This window comes from Oncorhynchus gorbuscha, unplaced genomic scaffold, assembly GCF_021184085.1.
Source record: "Oncorhynchus gorbuscha isolate QuinsamMale2020 ecotype Even-year unplaced genomic scaffold, OgorEven_v1.0 Un_scaffold_1812, whole genome shotgun sequence".
Lineage (NCBI taxonomy): Eukaryota > Metazoa > Chordata > Actinopteri > Salmoniformes > Salmonidae > Oncorhynchus > Oncorhynchus gorbuscha.
Genome location: NW_025746486.1, coordinates 85,001 through 109,529, shown reverse-complemented (window position 1 = coordinate 109,529; position 24,529 = coordinate 85,001). Strand labels below are relative to the sequence as shown.

Genomic DNA, 24,529 nt, shown 5'->3' with positions numbered 1-24,529 from the left:
ACACACACTCTGGGTAGTGTTCTGATTTGAAATATGCACACTGAACTTGAATTTCCACAAATCCCGTTGGCATCCATTTAAAAAGCATTGTCAAATTATAATGTGTGCGTTCTCATCTGGACTCTGTATGAGGCCCCCGGACTGAATTTAGAGTGTCTTCTCCTTGTTCCTGGGACCTTAGTCCCCCTGAGTGTCCCCCCTGAGTGTCCCCTAATGGAGAGTCCTTCTCAGTTACCTCTGTACAGTACAGGCAGGGGTGGAAAAAGTACCAAATTGTTATATTTGAGTAAAAGTAAAGATACCTTATTAATAGAAAAGTCACCCAGTAAAATACTACTTGAGTAAAAGTCCAAAAATGATTTTGATTTAAATATACTTAAGTATCAAAAGTAAATGTAATTGCTACAATATTCTTCGGTATCAAATGTAAAAGTAACTGGTATAAATCATGTACAATGTACTTTTCCTGGTCTGGCCTCTGTATTCAGGGTCAGTGGCTGGACAGAATGACTTGTGAATGACTTCTCTAGGATCCTCCTCTGACTCCCTGACAGAATGACTTGTGAATGACTTCTCTAGGATCCTCCTCTGACTCCCTGACAGAATGACTAGAGACAGACCTCTCTAGGATCCCCCTCTGACTCCCTGACAGAATGACTAGAGACAGACTTCTCTAGGATCACCCTCTGACTCCCTGACAGAATGACTAGAGAGAGACCTCTCTAGGATCCTCCTCTGACTCCCTGACAGAATGACTTGTGAATGACCTCTCTAGGATCCCCCTCTGACTCCCTGACAGAATGACTAGAGACAGACCTCTCTAGGATCCCCCTCTGACTCCCTGACAGAATGACTAGAGACAGACTTCTCTAGGATCACCCTCTGACTCCCTGACAGAATGACTAGAGAGAGACCTCTCTAGGATCCCCCTCTGACTCCCTGACAGAATGACTAGAGACAGACTTCTCTAGGATCACCCTCTGACTCCCTGACAGAATGACTAGAGAGAGACTTCTCTGAGATCACCCTCTGACTCCCTGACAGAATGACTAGAGACAGACTTCTCTAGGATCCCCCTCTGACTCCCTGACAAAATTACTTGTGAATGACTTCTCTAGGAACACCCTCTGACTCCCTAACAGAATGACTAGAGAGAGACTTCTCTAGGATCACCCTTTGACTCCCTGACAGAATGTCTTCTCTAGGATCACCCTCTGACTCCCTGACAGAATGACCTCTCTAGGATCACCCTCTGACTCCCTGACAGAATGACCTCTCTAGGATCACCCTCTGACTCCCTGACAGAATGACTTCTCTAGGATCACCCTCTGACTCCCTGACAGAATGACTTCTCTGGGATCACCCTCTGACTCCCTGACAGAAAGATCTCTCTGGGATCACCCTCTGACTCCCTGACACCCGCTCTCTCTGCCCCCCCAATCTGCCCCCCAATCTGCCCCCCCTCTCTGTCCCCCCTCTCTGCCCCCCGCCCCGCCCCCCTCTCTGTCCCCCCGCCCTCTCTGTCCCCCCTATCTCTACCCTCCCACCCCCCTCTCTGTCCCCCCTCTCTCTGCCCCCCTCTCTACCCCCTCTCTATCCCCGCCCCTCTACCCCCCACCCCCTCTCTCTGCCCCCCCTCTCTACCCCCCCTCTCTACCCCCCCACCCCCTCTCTCTCCCCCTCTCTGCCCCCCTCTCTGCCCCCTTCTCTCTGCCCCCTCTCTCTGCCCCCTCTCTCTGCCCCCCCCTCTCTCTGCCCCCCCCTCTCTCTGCTCCCCCACCCCTCTCTGCCCCCCCCTCCACTCTCCCTCTCTGCCCCCCTCTCTCTGCCCCCCACCCCTCTCAGGATGGAGTCAACAGAGAAGTGTGATGTGGTGATTCAACATTTCAATGGAAAGTTTCTGAAGACTCCTCCAGGCGTACCAGGTATGAGGAACAGCTACTCTTGTCTTTTCTGGGGGTGTTGAGTTCAAAGTGCTTCGATTTGTATCTTAAAGGCCACGTGCAGTTCAAAAAATGTCATTTTTCCTGTGTTGTGTGTGTGTATATATTTTCACACTATGAGGTTGGAATGATACTGTGAAATAGTGAAAACGATGATAAAGCCCTTTAAGTGTAAGAACCTGAAATTTCAGCCTGTTTTGGTGGGATGGAGTTTTGGCTTGCCGGGTGACATCACCAGGCAATACATTATTGAATCGACCAATAAGAAAGAGAGTTCTAAACCTCTCTGCCAATAACAGCTAGTGTTCAGCCCCCGCCCCAGACAGTCCTAGCAGAATTCTTGTTTGAGAAATTCCTCTTTGCTAAGAAGCTATTTCTGTTTCTTTTTGACCATTTTAGTTGAAAACAATCACAGAAAAGGACTTAATTGTTACCCAGAAAATGATATTGAGATTAAAACAGGTGCATTGGACCTTTAATATCAGCTCTGGGGAAACCTGTTCTGTGTGTCCTGAAAGTACCTCGGGATGATTTTACAAGTGTGTCAATAAATCCTAAAGTAACTGAGTCTCTGACATCCCCTGATGTCAACAAGCTATCCCCTTCCCTATAAACACAGACGTAAAAACACCCCAGGCAGAACACCTGTTTACACACAGGCACATAGCCGTCCTAACCTGTCAGACTGGGGTCCTCATGCCTCCGTGATGGTTCCTGTCTGGCTCAAGCTGAGCTCAGTTTCCTACTGCTCTGTTCCTGATGGCACTCCTCTCTCCATGGCCTGTCCTTCTGGCTCAGAGCCTCCAGGTTTGATTCTGAACCACAGGAGGAGGGAGAGGATAGAGAGAGAGATGAGGGGATAGAGGTGAAGATAGAGAGAGAGATGAGGGATAGAGGGGAAGATAGAGAGAGATGAGGGGCTGGAGAGGAAGAGAGAGAGAGATGAGGGGATAGAAGGGAGGGAGGGAGGGAGGGAGGGAGAGAGAGGGAGAGGGAGAGGGAGTGAGAGAGAGGGAGAGGGAGTGAGAGAGAGGGAGTGAGGGAGTGAGAGAGAGGGAGAGAGGGAGTGAGAGAGAGAGAGAGAGAGAGAGAGAGAGAGAGAGAGAGAGAGAGAGAGAGAGAGAGAGAGAGAGAGAGAGAGAGAGAGAGAGAGAGACACAGAGACACAGAGACACAGAGACACAGAGACACAGAGACACAGAGACACAGAGACACAGAGAGACAGAGAGACAGAGAGACAGAGAGACAGAGACAGACAGACAGACAGACAGAGAGAGCAGTAGATTGTCGAGCGGTCTCTGATCTAGAGATATGATTTGTGAGGTGTATCTGTGTGGCAGACAGGAAGACAGGTGCATGATGGATCACTCCATCTATCTTTGTCTGATACTCCCGGGACACCGCCAGCCGCCTCCTTTGGTACCGTACGTGTGTGTGCGCACGTACGTGCACCTCAGTTCCAGTGAGGTGATAGTGTGTGTAGCCTATGGATTGTAAAGGTGTAACTGATCGTAGACGTTTGGACTCGGACAGCAGGTCGTCCTCATAGAGACTCGTAACCAGATTGAATGAGACGGGGATGTTGGAAACCTGGACGATTAGCCATGGTCAGTGGAGTAACACGTGACTATACTGAACAGAGATGTACTACAGTACAGCCTGGATCCCAAATGGCACCCTATTCCCTATGGGCTCTGGTAGAAGATACTATAGGGTCTGGATCCCAAATGGCACCCTATTCCCTATGGGCTCTGGTAGAAGATACTATAGGGTCTGGATCCCCTATTCCCTAGGGGCTCTGGTAGAAGATACAGTAGGGTCTGGATCCCCTATTCCCTAGGGGCTCTGGTAGAAGATACAGTAGGGTCTGGATCCCATATTCCCTAGGGGCTCTGGTAGAAGATACAGTAGGGTCTGGATCCCCTATTCCCTAGGGGCTCTGGTAGAAGATACAGTAGGGTCTGGATCCTCTATTCCCTATGGGCTCTGGTAGAAGATACAGTAGGGTCTGGATCCTCTATTCGCTATGGCCTCTGGTAGAAGATACAGTAGGGTCTGGATCCCTATTCCCTAGGGGCTCTGGTAGAAGATACAGTAGGGTCTGGATCCCCTATTCCCTATGGGCTCTGGTAGAAGATACAGTAGGGTCTGGATCCTCTATTCCCTATGGGCTCTGGTAGAAGATACAGTAGGGTCTGGATCCCCTATTCCCTAGGGGCTCTGGTAGAAGATACAGTAGGGTCTGGATCCCCTATTCCCTAGGGGCTCTGGTAGAAGATACAGTAGGGACTGGATCCCCTATTCCCTAGGGGCTCTGGTAGAAGATACAGTAGGGTCTGGATCCCAAATGGCACACTATTCCCTATGGGCTCTGGTAGAAGATACAGTGGGGTCTGGATCCCCTATTCCCTATGGGCTCTGGTAGAAGATACAGTGGGGTCTGGATCCCCTATTCCCTAGGGGCTCTGGTAGAAGATACTATAGGGTCTGGATCCCAAATGGAGCCTGGTAGAAGATACAGTGGGGTCTGGATCCCCTATTCCCTAGGGGCTCTGGTAGAAGATACTATAGGGTCTGGATCCCAAATGGAGCCTGGTAGAAGATACAGTAGGGTCTGGATCCTCTATTCCCTAGGGGCTCTTGTAGAAGATACAGTGGGGTCTGGATCCCCTATTCCCTAGGGGCTCTGGTAGAGGATACAGTAGGGTCTGGATCCCCTATTCCCTATGGGCTCTGGTAGAAGATACAGTAGGGTCTGGATCCTCTATTCCCTAGGGGCTCTGGTAGAAGATACAGTAGGGTCTGGATCCTCTATTCCCTAGGGGCTCTGGTAGAAGATACAGTGGGGTCTGAATCCCCTATTCCCTAGGGGCTCTGGTAGAGGATACAGTAGGGTCTGGATCCCCTATTCCCTATGGGCTCTGGTAGAAGATACAGTAGGGTCTGGATCCCAAATGGCACACTATTCCCTAGTTAGATGTGATCATGTAAAGTATGTACACTACTCTTGACCAGAGCTCTATTCCCTATATTGTACACTACTCTTGACCAGAGCCCTATTCCCTATATTGTACACTACTCTTGACCAGAGCCCTATTCCCCATATTGTACACTACTCTTGACCAGAGCCCTATTCCCTATATTGTACACTACTCTTGACCAGAGCCCTATTCCCTATATCGTGCACTACTCTTGACCAGAGCCCTATTCCCTATATCGTACACTACTCTTGACCAGAGCCCTATTCCCTATATCGTGCACTACTCTTGACCAGAGCCCTATTCCCTATATTGTACACTACTCTTGACCAGAGCCCTATTCCCTATATCGTGCACTACTCTTTGTTATGCTGGTGAATGAGGACCCAAAAGCGACTTGGCGAAAACAGAGTCTTTATTCCAGTAAAGGAAATAGGCAATACTCCTAGACAAATCAGAGCAGAAAACAAAACATAAGAAACTAATTCCACTCGTAGTGACGAGGACAGACTGGAGACTTGACCATAAACTGTAGGTTGCCTCGGGGAGGCACCGACCGTAGCAGACTCAGACACCTGCTCACACGCAGCATCTGAGGGAAACAAGACACGACAGGGCGAGACAAAGACACAGCACGGCGAACAATATACAAGGATCCGACAGGACAGAAACGGAAGACAAGGGGAGAAATAGGGACTCTAATCAGAGGGCAAGATACGGAACAGGTGTGAAAAGATTAGATGATTGAGTAGGGGAATAGGAACAGCTGGGGGCAGGGACGGAACGATAGAGAGAGGAGAGAGAGGGAGGGAGAGAGAAAAAAGGGAACGAACCTAATAAGACCAGCAGGGGGAAAACGAACAGAAGGGAAAGCAAAATGACAAGACAATATAAGACAAAACATGACACTCTTGACCAGAGCCCTATTCCCTATATCGTGCACTACTCTTGACCAGAGCCCTATTCCCTGTATTGTACACTACTCTTGACCAGAGCCCTATTCCCTATATCGTGCACTACTCTTGACCAGAGCCCTATTCCCTATATCGTGCACTACTCTTGACCAGAGCCCTCTTCCCTATATTGTACACTACTCTTGACCAGAGCCCTATTCCCTATATCGTGCACTACTCTTGACCAAAGCCCTCTTCCCTATATCGTGCACTACTCTTTACCAGAGCCCTATTCCCTATATAGTGCACTACTCTTGACCAGAGGTCTATGGAGAATATTTTGGACTCAATTGCTTGTCTTCAGCATTGCATGGTGGTCTTTTACCAAAGTGATTTAGCTCTATTATGACAGAGGTGATTTAGCTCTATTATGACAGAGATGATTTAGTTCTATTATGACAGAGGTGATTTAGTTCTATTATGACAGAGATGATTTAGTTCTATTATGACAGAGATTATTAGTTATATTATGACAGAGATGATTTAGTTCTATTATGACAGAGATGATTTAGTTCTATTATGACAGAGATTATTAGTTATATTATGACAGAGGTGATTTAGCTCTATTATGACAGAGATTATATAGTTATATTATGACAGAGATTATTTAGTTATATTATGACAGAGATTATATAGTTATATTATGACAGAGGTTATTTAGTTAAATTATGACAGAGATAATATAGTTATATTATGACAGAGATTACATAGTTCTATTATGACAGAGATTAAATAGTTCTATTATGACAGAGGTTATTTAGTTAAATTATGACAGAGATAATATAGTTCTATTATGACAGAGATTACATAGTTCAATTATGACAGAGATTATATAGCTCTATGATGACAGAGATAATATAGCTCTAGCATGACAGAGATGAAACCCCAGATGGCTGTGTGTGGGTGCGAGCGTTCATGTGTGCGTGTGATACCTATTATACCCCAGTTCCAGCCCTGTCAACTCAGAGAGGGGACAAGGATTCAGTCTGTCACAGCCTCCAGTGGTGTGCATGGATGTGTGGGGTGACCCGTCAAATTGAGATCCTCCCTACTCTCTAAGGCTGGTAAAAATGGGGAAATCAAGCTGCCAGAAAGAGTTTAACTACAACCCACAGGGTTTGTTCGCTGCTATAGACACACTCAGAGGGAATACGTGTCCCCAGCAAGAATCTGTTCTGTTCATTTATCTCCCTTGTTTATCTGCTGTTTATCCATTAGTTTGGGCTTTCCACTGGATTTGATAGAGGGGTTTCAGACATCATCTCTGTGGTTAACTAGGAGGCCTTCCTCTCTGATACCCTGTAGACAGTTGGCTGGGATGGTTTCTAGATGGACCAGAGGTGGTACTGGGGTTGACTAGGAGGCCTTCCTCTCTGATACCCTGTAGACAGTTGGCTGGGATGGTTTCTAGTCAGACCAGAGGTGGTACTGGGGTTGACTAGGCTACAGTATGGGGATCCTTCCTCTCTGTTACCCTGTAGACAGTTGGCTGGGATGGTTTCTAGTCAGACCAGAGGTGGTACTGGGGTTGACTAGGCTACAGTATGGGGATCCTTCCTCTCTGTTACCCTGTAGACAGTTGGCTGGGATGGTTTCTAGTCAGACCAGAGGTGGTACTGGGGTTGACTAGGCTACAGTATGGGGATCCTTCCTCTCTGATACCCTGTAGACAGTTGGCTGGGATGGTTTCTAGATGGACCAGAGGTGGTACTGGGGTTGACTAGGAGGCCTTCCTCTCTGTTACCCTGTAGACAGTTGGCTGGGATGGTTTCTAGTCAGACCAGAGGTGGTACTGGGGTTCACTAGGCTACAGTATGGGGATCCTTCCTCTCTGATACCCTGTAGACAGTTGGCTGGGATGGTTTCTAGATGGACCAGAGGTGGTACTGGGGTTGACTAGGCTACAGTATGGGGATCCTTCCTCTCTGTTACCCTGTAGACAGTTGGCTGGGATGGTTTCTAGTCAGACCAGAGGTGGTACTGGGGTTGACTAGGCTACAGTATGGGGATCCTTCCTCTCTGATACCCTGTAGACAGTTGGCTGGGATGGTTTCTAGTCAGACCAGAGGTGGTACTGGGGTTGACTAGGCTACAGTATGGGGATCCTTCCTCTCTGATACCCTGTAGACAGTTGGCTGGGATGGTTTCTAGTCAGACAAGAGGTGGTACTGGGGTTGACTAGGCTACAGTATGGGGATCCTTCCTCTCTGATACCCTGTAGACAGTTGGCTGGGATGGTTTCTAGTCAGACCAGAGGTGGTACTGGGGTTGACTAGGCTACAGTATGGGGATCCTTCCTCTCTGATACCCTGTAGACAGTTGGCTGGGATGGTTTCTAGTCAGACCAGAGGTGGTACTGGGGTTGACTAGGCTATAGATGGGGCCTTCCTCTGTTACACTGTAGACAGTTGGCTGGGATGGTTTCTAGTCAGACCAGAGGTGGTACTGGGGTTGACTAGGAGTCCTTCCTCTCTGATACACTGTAGACAGTTGGCTGGGATGGTTTCTAGTCAGACCAGAGGTGGTACTGGGGTTGACTAGGCTACAGTATGGGGATCCTTCCTCTCTGATACACTGTAGACAGTTGGCTGGGATGGTTTCTAGTCAGACCAGAGGTGGTACTGGGGTTGACTAGGGAGGCCTTCCTCTCTGATACACTGTAGACAGTTGGCTGGGATGGTTTCTAGTCAGACCAGAGGTGGTACTGGGGTTGACTAGGCTACAGTATGGGGATCCTTCCTCTCTGATACACTGTAGACAGTTGGCTGGGATGGTTTCTAGTCAGACCAGAGGTGGTACTGGGGTTGACTAGGCTACAGTATGGGGATCCTTCCTCTCTGATACCCTGTAGACAGTTGGCTGGGATGGTTTCTAGTCAGACCAGAGGTGGTACTGGGGTTGACTAGGCTACAGTATGGGGATCCTTCCTCTCTGATACCCTGTAGACAGTTGGCTGGGATGGTTTTAGTTGTTTGTCTGTCTGTCTGGGGTGAGGAGAGGATCCTTCCTGTCTGATACCCTGTCAGTTGGGGGATGGTTTTTAGTTGTTTGTCTGTCTGTCTGGGGTGAGGAGAGGTTGTCTGTCTGTCTGTCTGGGGTGAGGAGAGGTTGTCTGTCTGTCTGTCTGTCTGTCTGTCTGTCTGTCTGTCTGTCTGTCTGTCTGTCTGTCTGTCTGTCTGTCTGTCTGTCTGTCTGTCTGTCTGGGGTGAGGAGAGGTTGTCTGTCTGTCTGTCTGTCTGTCTGTCTGTCTGTCTGTCTGTCTGTCTGTCTGTCTGTCTGTCTGTCTGTCTGTCTGTCTGTCTGTCTGTCTGTCTGTCTGCCTGTCTGTCTGTCTGTCTGGGGTGAGGAGAGTTTGTCTGCCTGTCTGTCTGGGGTGAGGAGAGGTGGTCTGTCTGTCTGTCTGTCCGTCTGGGGTGAGGAGAGGTTGTCTGCCGGTCTGTCTGGAGTGAGGAGAGTTTGTCTGTCTGGGGTGAGCAGAGGTTGTCTGTCTGTCTGGGGTGAGGAGAGTTTGTCTGTCTGTCTGGGGTGAGGAGCGGTTGTCTGTCTGTCTGGGGTGAGGAGAGGTTGTCTGTCTGTCTGTCTGTCTGTCTGTCTGTCTGTCTGTCTGTCTGTCTGTCTGTCTGTCTGTCTGTCTGTCTGTCTGTCTGTCTGTCTGTCTGTCTGTCTGTCTGTCTGTCTGTCTGTCTGTCTGTCTGTCTGTCTGTCTGTCTGTCTGTCTGGTTCCCTATGTAGTACACTACTTTGACGACAGATTTTCACCTTGTCAGCTCGGGGAGTCGAACTTGCAACCTTTCGGTTACTAGTCCAACACACTAGGCTACCCTGCCGCCCCAGGCAACAGAGACGGGACTTCCCCTCCGGGTACATTAGGGTTAGCTTCACGTATCTCTAAGAGGAGAGTGATTTAACGACAACAAGTGGTTGTAACAATAACCTTTATGAATGTGAGGCCACGTTTAGAGCAGAATAGGACTTGGGACTTGACTCTTCTTCAGCCCAGAGACACAGGTCCCTGGTGCCACATCAGAGTGATAATTACATTTATTTCAGCTGTTGCTGCTGATTTCATCAAGTGTTTATTAAAGTGTGTTGAGCGGTAGAATGATTGATGTGTCTCCGTGACAACACAAACAAAGGCCTAGCTCAGATCCACATCATCGCAGAGGCGACGGGAGATAACATTATAATGAGAAAATGGTTGAAGGGAAATGATATTTTAATACTGAACTATCTGATGGGAAGTCTTTTATCTGTTAATAACCTTCTTTGTTCCCTCCACCGATGGGAGATAGAGAGAGACAACAAAATAACCGAGGTCACGTCCCCAATGGTACCATGTTCCCTATAGAGGGACCTATTGGGCCCTGTTCCCTATAGAGGGACCTATTGGGCCCTGTTCCCTATAGAGGGACCTATTGGGTCCTGTTCCCTATAGAGGGACCTATTGGGCCCTGTTCAATATAGAGGGACCTATTGGGTCCTGTTCCCTATAGAGGGACCTATTGGGCCCTGTTCCCTATAGAGGGACATATTGGGTCCTGTTCCCTATAGAGGGACCTATTGGGCCCTGTTCCCTATAGAGGGACCCATTGGGCCCTGTTCAATATAGAGGGACCTATTGGGCCCTGTTCCCTATAGAGGGACCTATTGGGCCCTGTTCCCTATAGAGGGACCTATTGGGCCCTGTTCCCTATAGAGGGACCTATTGGGTCCTGTTCCCTATAGAGGGACCTATTGGGCCCTGTTCCCTATAGAGGGACCCATTGGGCCCTGTTCAATATAGAGGGACCCATTGGGCCCTGTTCCCTATAGAGGGACCCATTGGGCTCTACTCCACCCTGTTCCCTATAGAGGGACCCATTGGGCTCTACTCCACCCTGTTCCCTATAGAGGGACCCATTGGGCTCTACTCCACCCTGTTCCCTATAGAGGGACCCATTGGGCTCTACTCCACACTGTTCCCTATAGAGGGACCCATTGGGCTCTACTCCACCCTGTTCCCTATAGAGGTACCCATTGGGCCCTGTTCACTATAGAGGGACCCATTGGGCCCTGTTCCCTATAGAGGTACCCATTGGGCCCTGTTCACTATAGAGAGACCCATTGGGCCCTGTTCCCTATAGAGGGACCCATTGGGCCCTGTTCACTATAGAGGGACCCATTGGGCTCTACTCCACCTTGTTCCCTATAGAGAGACCCATTGGGCCCTGTTCCCTATAGAGGGACCCATTGGGCCCTGTTCCCTATAGAGGGACCTATTGGGCCCTGTTCCCTATAGAGGGACCCATTGGGCCCTGTTCCCTATAGAGGGACCCATTGGGCCCTGTTCCCTATAGAGGGACCCATTGGGCCCTGTTCACTACAGAGGGACCCATTGGGCCCTGTTCACTATTGAGGGACCCATTGGGCTCTACTCCACCCTGTTCACTATAGAGGGACCCATTGGGCCCTGTTCACTATAGAGGGACCCATTGGGCCCTGTTCCCTATAGAGGGACCCATTGGGCCCTGTTCACTATAGAGGGACCCATTGGGCTCTACTCCACCCTGTTCACTATAGAGGGACCTATTGGGCTCTACTCCACCCTGTTCACTATAGAGGGACCTATTGGGCTCTACTCCACCCTGTTCACTATAGAGGGACCCATTGGGCTCTACTCCACCCTGTTCACTATAGAGGGACCCATTGGGCCCTGTTCACTATAGAGGGACCCATTGGGCTCTGTTCACAATAGAGGGACCCATTGGGCTCTACTCCACCCTGTTCCCTATAGAGGGACCCATTGGGCCCTGTTCCCTATAGAGGGACCCATTGGGCCCTGTTCACTATAGAGGGACCCATTGGGCTCTGTTCACTATAGAGGGACCCATTGGGCTCTACTCCACCCTGTTCCCTATAGAGGGACCCATTGGGCCCTGTTCACTATAGAGGGACCCATTGGGCTCTACTCCACCCTGTTCCCTATAGAGGGACCCATTGGGCCCTGTTCACTATAGAGGGACCCATTGGGCTCTACTCCACCCTGTTCCCTATAGAGGGACCCATTGGGCCCTGTTCACTATAGAGGGACCCATTGGGCTCTGTTCACTATAGAGGGACCCATTGGGCTCTACTCCACCCTGTTCAATATAGAGGGACCCATTGGGCCCTGTTCCCTATAGAGGGACCCATTGGGCCCTGTTCCCTATAGAGGGACCCATTGGGCCCTGTTCACTACAGAGGGACCCATTGGGCTCTGTTCCCTATCAGTATATAGAGTATCAGTATAGTGGGCACTGACCCACCCAGTCAGGTGATGATGAGAGTATCAGTATAGTGGACACTGACCCACCCAGTCAGGTGATGATGAGAGTATCAGTATAGTGGACACTGACCCACCCAGTCAGGTGATGATGAGAGTATCAGTATAGTGGACACTGACCCACCCAGTCAGGTGATGATGAGAGTATCAGTATAGTGGACACTGACCCACCCAGTCAGGTGATGATGAGAGTATCAGTATAGTGGACACTGACCCACCCAGTCAGGTGATGATGAGAGTATCAGTATAGTGGACACTGACCCACCCAGTCAGGTGATGATGAGAGTATCAGTATAGTGGACACTGACTCACCCAGTCAGGTGATGATGAGAGTATCAGTATAGTGGACACTGACCCACCCAGTCAGGTGATGATGAGAGTATCAGTATAGTGGACACTGACTCCTCCTTATCCCTCACTCACATAGACATGCAGTCATCACTTCTAATGTCAACATATGTATATACTGTACACTACACACTTAGACTACACTACACCCTTTTTGGTTCCAGGTAGATCTATTTTGGGTTCCATGTAGAACCCTTTTTGGGTCCAGGTAGATCTATGTTGGGTTCCATGTAGAACCCTTTTTGGGTCCAGGTAGATCTATTTTGGGTTCCATGTAGAACCCTTTTTGGGTCCAGGTAGATCTATGTTGGGTTCCATGTAGAACCCTTTTTGGTTCCAGGTAGATCTATGTTGGGTTCCGTGTAGAACCCTTTTTGGGTCCAGGTAGATGCATTTTGGGTTCCATGTAGAACCCTTTTTGGTTCCAGGTAGATCTAATTTGGGTTCCATGTAGAACCCTTTTTGGTTCCAGGTAGATCTAATTTGGGTTCCATGTAGAACCCTTTTTGGGTCCAGGTAGATCTATGTTGGGTTCCATGTAGAACCCTTTGTTAAAAGGGCCCCACATAGAAACGGAAAAGGGTTTAACCTTGAACCAAAAAGGGTTCTTCAAAGGCTTCTCCTATGGGGACAGCTGAAAACCCCTCTGTCCATATACACACTGAGGACTAAGGCATCTCCTATGGGGACAGCTGAAAACCCCTCTGTCCATATACACACTGAGGACAAAGGCTTCTCCTATGGGGACAGCTGAAAACCCCTCTGTCCATATACACACTGAGGATATAAAACATTAAGAACAGCTTCCTATTATTGAGTTGCACCCTTCCCTTTTTGCCCTCAGAACAGCCTGAATTCTTTGGGGGGCATGGACTCTACAAGCCTTCCACAGAGATGCTGGCCTCATGTTGACTCCAATGCTTCACACAGTTGTGTCAAGTTTTCTGGATGTCCTTTGGGTGGTGGACCGTTCTTGAAACAAACTGTTGAGTGTGAAAAACCCAGCAGCGTTGCAGTTCTTGACACAAACCGGTGCGCCTGGCACCTTCTACCGTAACCCTGTTCAAAGGCACTTCAATCTTTTGTCTTGCACATTCACCCTCTGAATGGCACACAGACACAATCCATGTCTCAATTGTCTCAAGGCTTAAACATCCTTCTTTAACCCGTCTTCTCCCCTTCATCTACACTGATTGAAGAGGATTTAACAACTGGCATCAGTAAGGGATCATAGCTTTCACCTGGTCAGTCTATGTTGTGGAAAGAGCAGGTATTCCTAATGTTTTATCCACTCAGATTAGGCGTAATTTTGTAATGTCAAGACTCATAAACTAACAACATACCCACTACTATAGAGACATGTAGATCACCCACTACTATAGAGACATGTAGATCACCCACTACTATAGAGACATGTAGATCACCCACTACTATAGAGACATGTAGATCACCCACTACTATAGAGACATGTAGAACACCCACTACTATAGAGACATGTAGATCACCCACTACTATAGAGACATGTAGAACACCCACTACTATAGAGACATGAAGATCACCCACTACTATAGAGACATGTAGATCACCCACTACTATAGAGACATGTAGATCACCCACTACTATAGAGACATGAAGATCACCCACTACTATAGAGACATGTAGATCACCCACTACTATAGAGACATGTAGATCACCCACTACTATAGAGACATGTAGATCACCCACTACTATAGAGACATGACGAACACCCACTACTATAGAGACATGTAGATCACCCACTACTATAGAGACATGTAGATCACCCACTACTATAGAGACATGTAGATCACCCACTACTATAGAGACATGTAGATCACCACTACTATAGAGACATGTAGATCACCCACTACTATAGAGACATGTAGAACACCCACTACTATAGAGACATGTAGATCACCCACTACTATAGAGACATGTAGATCACCCACTACTATAGAGACATGTAGATCACCCACTACTATAGAGACATGTAGATCACCCACTACTATAGAGACATGTAGATCACCCACTACTATAGAGACATGTAGATCACCACTACTATAGAGACATGTAGATCACCACTACTATAGAGACATGTAGATCACCACTACTATAGAGACATGTAGATCACCACTACTATAGAGACATGTAGATCACCACTACTATAGAGACATGTAGATCACCCACTACTATAGAGACATGAAGATCACCCACTACTATAGAGACATGTAGATCACCCACTACTATAGAGACATGTAGATCACCCACTACTATAGAGACATGTAGAACACCCACTACTATAGAGACATGTAGATCACCCACTACTATAGAGACATGTAGAACACCCACTACTATAGAGACATGTAGATCACCCACTACTATAGAGACATGAAGATCACCCACTACTATAGAGACATGTAGAACACCCACTACTATAGAGACATGTAGAACACCCACTACTATAGAGACAACATGAAGAACACCCACTACTATAGAGACATGTAGAACACCCACTACAGATCACCCACTACTATAGAGACATGTAGATCACCCACTACTATAGAGACAACATGAAGAACACCCACTACTATAGAGACATGTAGAACACCCACTACAGATCACCCACTACTATAGAGACATGTAGATCACCCACTACTATAGAGACAACATGAAGAACACCCACTACTATAGAGACATGTAGATCACCCACTACAGATCACCCACTACTATAGAGACATGTAGAACACCCACTACAGATCACCCACTACTATAGAGACATGTAGAACACCCACTACTATAGAGACATGTAGATCACCCACTACTATAGAGACATGTAGAACACCCACTACTATAGAGACATGTAGATCACCCACTACTATAGAGACATGTAGAACACCCACTACTATAGAGACATGTAGATCACCCACTACTATAGAGACATGTAGATCACCCACTACTATAGAGACAACATGAAGAACACCCACTACTATAGAGACATGTAGAACACCCACTACTATAGAGACATGTAGATCACCCACTACTATAGAGACATGTAGATCACCCACTACTATAGAGACATGTAGATCACCCACTACTATAGAGACATGTAGATCACCCACTACTATAGAGACATGTAGATCACCCACTACAGATCACCCACTACTATAGAGACATGTAGATCACCCACTACTATAGAGACATGTAGATCACCCACTACTATAGAGACATGTAGATCACCCACTACTATAGAGACATGTAGATCACCCACTACTATAGAGACATGTAGAACACCCACTACTATAGAGACATGTAGATCACCCACTACTATAGAGACATGTAGAACACCCACTACTATAGAGACATGTAGATCACCCACTACTATAGAGACATGTAGAACACCCACTACTATAGAGACATGTAGAACACCCACTACTATAGAGACATGTAGAACACCCACTACTATAGAGACATGAAGAACACCCACTACTATAGAGACATGTAGATCACCCACTACTATAGAGACAACATGAAGAACACCCACTACTATAGAGACATGTAGAACACCCACTACAGATCACCCACTACTATAGAGACATGTAGATCACCCACTACTATAGAGACAACATGAAGAACACCCACTACTATAGAGACATGTAGAACACCCACTACAGATCACCCACTACTATAGAGACATGTAGATCACCCACTACTATAGAGACATGTAGAACACCCACTACTATAGAGACATGTAGATCACCCACTACTATAGAGACATGTAGAACACCCACTACTATAGAGACATGTAGATCACCCACTACTATAGAGACATGTAGAACACCCACTACTATAGAGACATGTAGATCACCCACTACTATAGAGACATGTAGATCACCCACTACTATAGAGACATGTAGATCACCCACTACTATAGAGACATGTAGATCACCCACTACTATAGAGACATGTAGATCACCCACTACTATAGAGACATGTAGATCACCCACTACAGATCACCCACTACTATAGAGACATGTAGATCACCCACTACTATAGAGACATGTAGATCACCCACTACTACACTATAACCCAGACGTGTCCTGGGGCTATAATCAGGAGGATATTACTGGGCACCCTGCTCCATCCAGACCCTATTAGACCCCATCAGTGCCAAGCAGCAGCAACAACCAATCAGACTAACACAAATCCATAGAGAAGTGATATGACAAGGTCACCTTTAAACCAACAGGAAGTGACTAGTCTAAGCTGATTATGTTTCTGTTTCTATTCCCAGTGCTGCTTCCTTCCTGTTTCCTCCCGCTGGTCTCCATGGAGATTCTATGTCAAACAGTTGGCTGTATTTACCTAAACAAACCAATGCCAGTGTGGAGAGCAAACTGCACAGTTAATCCTGGACAGATTTTAATTTCTGATAAACGGAAAATAAACACCATGCATGTGTTCCCAAATGACACCCTGTTCTCTATTTAGTGCACTACTTTAGACCAGGACACATAGAGTAGTGCACTACTTTAGACCAGGACATATAGGGTAGTGCACTACTTTAGACCAGGACATATAGAGTAGTGCACTACTTTAGACCAGGACACATAGAGTAGTGCACTACTTTAGACCAGGACACGTAGAGTAGTGCACTACTTTAGACCAGGACATATAGGGTAGTGCACTACTTTAGACCAGGACATATAGAGTAGTGCACTACTTTAGACCAGGACACATAGGGTAGTGCACTACTTTAGACCAGGACACGTAGAGTAGTGCACTACTTTAGACCAGGACACGTAGAGTAGTGCACTACTTTAGACCAGGACATATAGGGTAGTGCACTACTTTAGACCAGGACACATAGAGTAGTGCACTACTTTAGACCAGGACACATAGAGTAGTGCACTACTTTAGACCAGGACATATAGGGTAGTGCACTACTTTAGACCAGGACACATAGAGTAGTGCACTACTTTAGACCAGGACACATAGAGTAGTGCACTACTTTAGACCAGGACACATAGAGTAGTGCACTACTTTAGACCAGGACATATAGGGTAGTGCACTACTTTAGACCAGGACACGTAGAGTAGTGCACTACTTTAGACCAGGACACATGGAGTAGTGCACTACTTTAGACCAGGACACGTAGAGTAGTGCACTACTTTAGACCAGGACACGTAGAGTAGTGCACTACTTTAGACCAGGACACGTAGAGTAGTGCACTACTTTAGACCAGGACACGTAGAGTAGTGCACTACTTTAGACCAGGACACGTAGAGTAGTGCACTACTTTAGACCAGGACACGTAGAGTAGTGCACTACTTTAGACCAGGACACGTAGAGTAGTGCACTACTTTAGACCAGGACACGTAGAGTAGTGCACTACTTTAGACCAGGACACGTAGAGTAGTGCACTACTTTAGACCAGGACACATAGAGAAGTGCACTACTTTAGACCAGGACACATAGAGTAGTGCACTACTTTAGACCAGGACACATAGAGTAGTGCACTACTTTAGACCAGGACATATAGGGTAGGGCACTACTTTAGACCAGGACACATAGAGTAGTGCACTACTTTAGACCAGGACACGTAGAGTAGTGCACTACTTTAGAACAGGACACATAGAGTAGTGCACTACTTTAGACCAGGACACATAGAGAAGTGCACTACTTTAGACCAGGACATATAGGGTAGGGCACTACTTTAGACCAGGACATATAGGGTAGGGCACTACTTGCGAAATTAAATAAACAATAAAAATGAACAGTAAATATTAAACTCACAGAAGTTCCAAAAGAATGAAGACATTACGAATATAATTTTATGTATATATATATGTGTGGTAATGTTGTACAAATGGTTAAAGTACAAAAGGGAAATAAATAAGCATAAATATGGGTTGTATTTACAATGGTGTTTGTTCTTCACTGGTTGACCTTTTGTGGTATTACACCCAGTAGATATGGGAGTTTAACAAAAATTGGATTTGTTTTCGAATTCTTTGTGGATCTGTGTAATCTGTGGAAAATATGTATCTCTAATATGGTCCTAAATTTGCCAGGTTAGGAAGTGCAGCTCAGTTTCCACCTCATTTTGTGTGCAGTGAGCACATAGCCTGTCTTCTCTTGAGAGCCATGTCTGCCTACGGCGGCCTTTCTCAATAGCAAGGCTATTGCTCACTGAGTCTGTACATAGTCAAAGCTTTCCTTCATTTTGGGTCAGTCACAGAGGTCAGGTATTCTGCCACTGTGTACTCTCTGTTTAGGGCCAAATAGCATTCTAGTTTGCTCTGTTTTTTTGTTAATTCTTTCCAATGTGTCAAGTAATTATCTTTTTGCTTTCTCATGATGTGGTTGGGTCTAATTGTGTTGCTGTCCTGGGGCTCTGTAGGGTGTGTTTGTGTTTGTGAACAGAGCCCCAGGACCAGCTTGCTTAGGGGACTCTTCTCCAGGTTCATCTCTCTGTAGGTGATGGCTTTGTTATGGAAGGTTTTGGAATCGCTTCCTTTTAGGTGGTAGAATTTAACGGCTCTTTTCTGGATTTTGATAATTAGTGGGTATCGGCCTAATTCTGCTCTGAATGCATTATTTGGTGTTCTACGTTGGACACAAAGGATATTTTAGCAGAATTCTGCAGAATCTCAATTTGGTGTTTGTCCCATTTTGTGAATTCTTCGTTAGTGAGCGGACCCCAGACCTCAAAACCATGAAGGGCAATTGGTTCTATAACTGATTCAAGTATTTTTAGCCAGATCCTAATTGGGATGTTGAACTTTATGTTCCTTTTGATGGCATAGAATCCCCTTCTTGCCTCGTCTCTCAGATCGTTTTCCACAGCTTTGTGGAAGTTACTTGTGGAGCTGATGTTTAGGCCGAGGTATGTATAGTTTTTTGTGTGCTCTAGGGCAACGGTGTCTAGATGGAATTTGTATTCTTGGTCCTGACGACTGGACCTTTTTTGTCTAACTGAGATTTACTTTCATGGCTCAGGTCTGACAGAATCTGTGCAGAAGATCTAGGTGCTGCTGTTGGTCCTCCTTGGTTGGGGACAGAAGCACCAGATCATCAGCAAACAGCAGACATTTGACTTCAGATTCTAGTAGGGTGAGGCCGGGTGTTGCAGACTGTTCTAGAGCCCGCACCAATTTGTTGATATATATGTTGAAGAAGGTGGGGCTTAAGCTGCATCCCTGTCTCACCCCACGACCCTGTGGAAAGAAGTGTATGTTTTTTGCCAATTTAAACCTCACATTTGTTGTTTGTGTACATGGATTTTATAGCGTTGATTATTTTTTCCCCCAACACCACCGTCCATTCATTTGTATAGCAGACCCTCATGCCAATATGAGTGTGTATATAAAGTCATGTGTGTGTATATAAAGTCATGTAGCCTGCGGGTTGTGTTAGTCATTCAGACCGTCTGGTTCAAGGTTGAACTCTGAATCGTCTCTTTCTCCTCTCTCTGTCTTCTCAGATGTCAGTGTGTGTGTGTGTGTGTGTGTGTATAAAGTCATGTAGCCTGCGGGTTGTGTTAGTCATTCAGACCGTCTGGTTCAAGGTTGAACTCTGAATCGTCTCTTTCTCCTCTCTCTGTCTTCTCAGATGTCTGTGTGTGTGTGTGTGTGTGTGTGTGTGTGTGTGTGTGTGTGTGTGTGTGTGTGTGTGTGTGTGTGTGTGTGTGTGTGTGTGTGTGTGTGTGTGTGTGTGTGTGTGTGTGTGTGTGTGTGTGTGTGTGTGTGTGTGTGTGTGTGTGTGTGTGTGTGTATAAAGTCATGTAGCCTGCGGGTTGTGTTAGTCATTCAGACCGTCTGGTTCAAGGTTGAACTCTGAATCGTCTCTTTCTCCTCTCTCTGTCTTCTCAGATGTCTGTGTGTGTGTGTGTGTGTGTGTGTGTGTGTGTGTGTGTGTGTGTGTGTGTGTGTGTGTGTGTGTGTGTGTGTGTGTGTGTGTGTGTGTGTGTGTGTGTGTGTGTGTGTGTGTGTGTGTGTGTGTGTGTGTGTGTGTGTGTGTGTGTGTGTGTGTGTGTGTATAAAGTCATGTAGCCTGCGGGTTGTGTTAGTCATTCAGACCGTCTGGTTCAAGGTTGAACTCTGAATCGTCTCTTTCTCCTCTCTCTGTCTTCTCAGATGTCTGTGTGTGTGTGTGTGTGTGTGTGTGTGTGTGTGTGTGTGTGTGTGTGTGTGTGTGTGTGTGTGTGTGTGTGTGTGTGTGTGTGTGTGTGTGTGTGTGTGTGTGTGTGTGTGTGTGTGTGTGTGTGTGTGTGTGTGTGTGTGTGTGTGTGTGTGTGTGTGTGTGTGTGTGTGTGTATAAAGTCATGTAGCCTGCGGGTTGTGTTAGTCATTCAGACCGTCTGGTTCAAGGTTGAACTCTGAATCGTCTCTTTCTCCTCTCTCTGTCTTCTCAGATGTCTGTGTGTGTGTGTGTGTGTGTGTGTGTGTGTGTGTGTGTGTGTGTGTGTGTGTGTGTGTGTGTGTGTGTGTGTGTGTGTGTGTGTGTGTGTGTGTGTGTGTGTGTGTGTGTGTGTGTGTGTGTGTGTGTGTGTGTGTGTGTGTGTGTGTGTGTGTGTGTGTGTGTGTGTATAAAGTCATGTAGCCTGCGGGTTGTGTTAGTCATTCAGACCGTCTGGTTCAAGGTTGAACTCTGAATCGTCTCTTTCTCCTCTCTCTGTCTTCTCAGATGTCTGTGTGTGTGTGTGTGTGTGTGTATATAAAGTCATGTAGCCTGCGGGTTGTGTTAGTCATTCAGACCGTCTGGTTCAAGGTTGAACTCTGAATCGTCTCTTTCTCCTCTCTCTGTCTTCTCAGATGTCAGTTTGTGAGTCTAGTGATGTTTGTTGTTTAATCTCGTCTACAGTATCTCTCTGTCCCATCATGTGAGGTTCCATCGTCACCATACAGGCAGTGTCCAATGTCCAGTACATATATACATATCTAGTACATATAGTATATGTTCAGTAAATATAGTTACATATAGTACACATCTAGTACATATAGTATATGTTCAGTAAATATAGTTACATATAGTACATATCTAGTACATATAGTATATGTTCAGTAAATATAGTTACATATAGTACATATCTAGTACATATAGTACATGTTCAGTAAATATAGTTACATATAGTACACATCTAGTACATATAGTACATGTTCAGTAAATATAGTTACATATAGTACATATCTAGTACATATAGTATATGTTCAGTAAATATAGTTACATATCTAGTACATATAGTATATGTTCAGTAAATATAGTTACATATCTAGTACATATAGTACATGTCTAGTACATACAGTTGATATTTAGTACATATCTAGTTCATGTAGTACATATATAGTATATATAGTACATGACCAGTAGTACATGTCTAGTACATATAGTACATATCTAGTACATATCTAGTACATATAAAGTGCATATATAGTACATGTCTAGTACATATATAGTACATATCTAGTACATGTCTAGTACATATCTAGTACATATCTAGTACATATCTAGTACATATCTAGTACATATATAGTACATATATAGTACATATCTAGTACATGTCTGTTCAGGGGCAGAACGACAGTTTTGAACCTCGTCAGCTCGGGGGTTTGAACTTGCAACCTTCCGGTTACTAGTACAATGCTCTAACCACTAGGATACCCTGCCACCCTAAAGAATCCCCAAATCTAGGGGATTCGATCTTGCAACCTTTCGGTTACTAGTCCAACGCTCTAACCACTAGGATACCCTGCCACCCCAAAGAATCCCGATTCTAGGGGATTCGATCCTGCAACCTTTCGGTTACTAGTCCAACACTCTAACCACTAGGCTACCCTGCCACCTCTACACTCTAACCACTAGGCTACCCTGCCACCTCTACGCTCTAACCACTAGGCTACCCTGCCTCCTCTACACTCTAACCACTAGGCTACCCTGCCACCTCTACGCTCTAACCACTAGGCTACCCTGCCACCTCTACGCTCTAACCACTAGGATACCCTGTCACCTCTACGCTCTAACCACTAGGATACCCTGCTGCCTCTACACTCTAACCACTAGGCTACCCTGCTGCCTCTACACTCTAACCACTAGGATACCCTGCCTCCTCTACACTCTAACCACTAGGCTACCCTGCCGCCCCTCCACTCTAACCACTAGGCTACCCTGCCACCTCTACGCTCTAACCACTAGGCTACCCTGCCGCCTCTACGCTCTAACCACTAGGCTACCCTGCAACCTCTACACTCTAACCACTAGGCTACCCTGCCACCTCTACACTCTAACCACTAGGCTACCCTGCCACCTCTACACTCTAACCACTAGGCTACCCTGCCACCTCTACACTCTAACCACTAGGCTACCCTGCCGCCTCTACACTCTAACCACTAGGCTACCCTGCCACCTCTACACTCTAACCACTAGGCTACCCTGCCGCCTCTACTCTCTAACCACTAGGATACCCTGCCACCTCTACACTCTAACCGCTAGGCTACCCTGCCGCCTCTACACTCTAACCACTAGGCTACCCTGCCGCCTCTACACTCTAACCACTAGGATACCCTGCCGTCCCTACACTAACCACTAGGCTACCCTGCCACCTCTACACTCTAACCACTAGGATACCCTGCCACCTCTACACTCTAACCACTAGGCTACCCTGCCGCCTCTACACTCTAACCACTAGGCTACCCTGCCGCCTCTACACTCTAACCACTAGGCTACCCTGCCAAATAAGGCTGTGGCGTAACAACATGTGTTGACAGGGAAGGGGTCTGAATACTTTTCTGGATCCCGAAAGGTTTGTTTGGGGGGGGTGGAGTCAGGCTGTGGCTCTTAACTGTTTCTCTCTCTCTCACCCATCTCTCTCTCTCTCTCTCTCTCTCTCTCTCTCTCTCTCTCTCTCTCTCTCTCTCTCTCTCTCTCTCTCTCTCTCTCCCATCTCTCTCTCTCTCACACACAGCTCCTGTAGAACCCCTACTCTGTAAGTTTGCAGATGGAGGCCAGAAGAAGAGGCTGAACCAAAACAAGTACCCCCACAACGGACCACCATGGACCAGAGATGGAGAGGTGAGATGCAACTGTCATGACGTTGGCCTCTTTGGGTATAGCAAGCCCCATCCCCCTCTCCCTGCCTCCCCCTTGCCTCCTTCAACTAGGTTGCTGAGGTCAGAGATACGTCGGAAATTCCTGAGGATCTCCTCATGGACAACACAGTATAGAGAGAGTAAATTTTCATAGAGAACAAAGCAATTCCTTCCACCTCACAGAACTTGAGGTCCGAACAAATGTCATGTTCCGGAGAAAGTATAAAAGATGGGTGAAGAATCCAGCTACGAACTGGTGCGTTTGTTACAACTTGGGGAAGCTCATGGGAGACGGTGTGGCCACATTACCATAACGCTGTTTATATAAGAGCCTCAGATATGAGGTTTACATCTAATTGTTGTATAAGATGAATGAGTGAGGATGATACTGTTTGTAAAATTGTGTAATGTGATTTTGGACTGTTTAATGAAGGAAAACTCAAAAAGGGGATTGGAGTTAACTAAATCAGAGGACCGCTCCTGAGCCCAGTTAGGGTCAGACATCCTGGACCGCCCCTGAGCCCAGTTAGGGTCAGACGTCCTGGACCGCCCCTGAGCCCAGTTAGGGTCAGACATCCTGGACCGCTCCTGAGCCCAGTTAGGGTCAGACGTCCTGGACCGCTCCTGAGCCCAGTTAGGGTCAGACGTCCTGGACCGCTCCTGAGCCCAGTTAGGGTCAGGCGTCCTGGACCGCTCCTGAGCCCAGTTAGGGTCAGGCGTCCTGGACCGCTCCTGAGCCCAGTTAGGGTCAGACGTCCTGGACCGCTCCTGAGCCCAGTTAGGGTCAGACGTCCTGGACCGCCCCTGAGCCCAGTTAGGGTCAGACGTCCTGGACCGCTCCTGAGCCCAGTTAGGGTCAGACGTCCTGGACCGCTCCTGAGCCCAGTTAGGGTCAGACGTCCTG

General features: G+C 46.9%; 1 protein-coding gene across 1 annotated transcript in view; it reads left to right on the top strand.

Annotated features, from left to right (window-relative positions):
• Positions 1 to 1,845: 1,845 nt before the first annotated feature.
• Positions 1,846 to 24,529, top strand: part of LOC124024270 (RNA-binding motif, single-stranded-interacting protein 3-like) — a gene marked incomplete at its 5' end in the record, with an annotated part of 72,474 nt that continues 49,790 nt past the window's right edge. Inside the window, 2 exons of the mRNA XM_046338257.1 lie at positions 1,846 to 1,925; positions 23,502 to 23,608. Coding sequence (XP_046194213.1) covers positions 1,846 to 1,925; positions 23,502 to 23,608 — 187 coding nt within the window. The remainder of the gene's footprint in view (positions 1,926 to 23,501; positions 23,609 to 24,529) is intronic.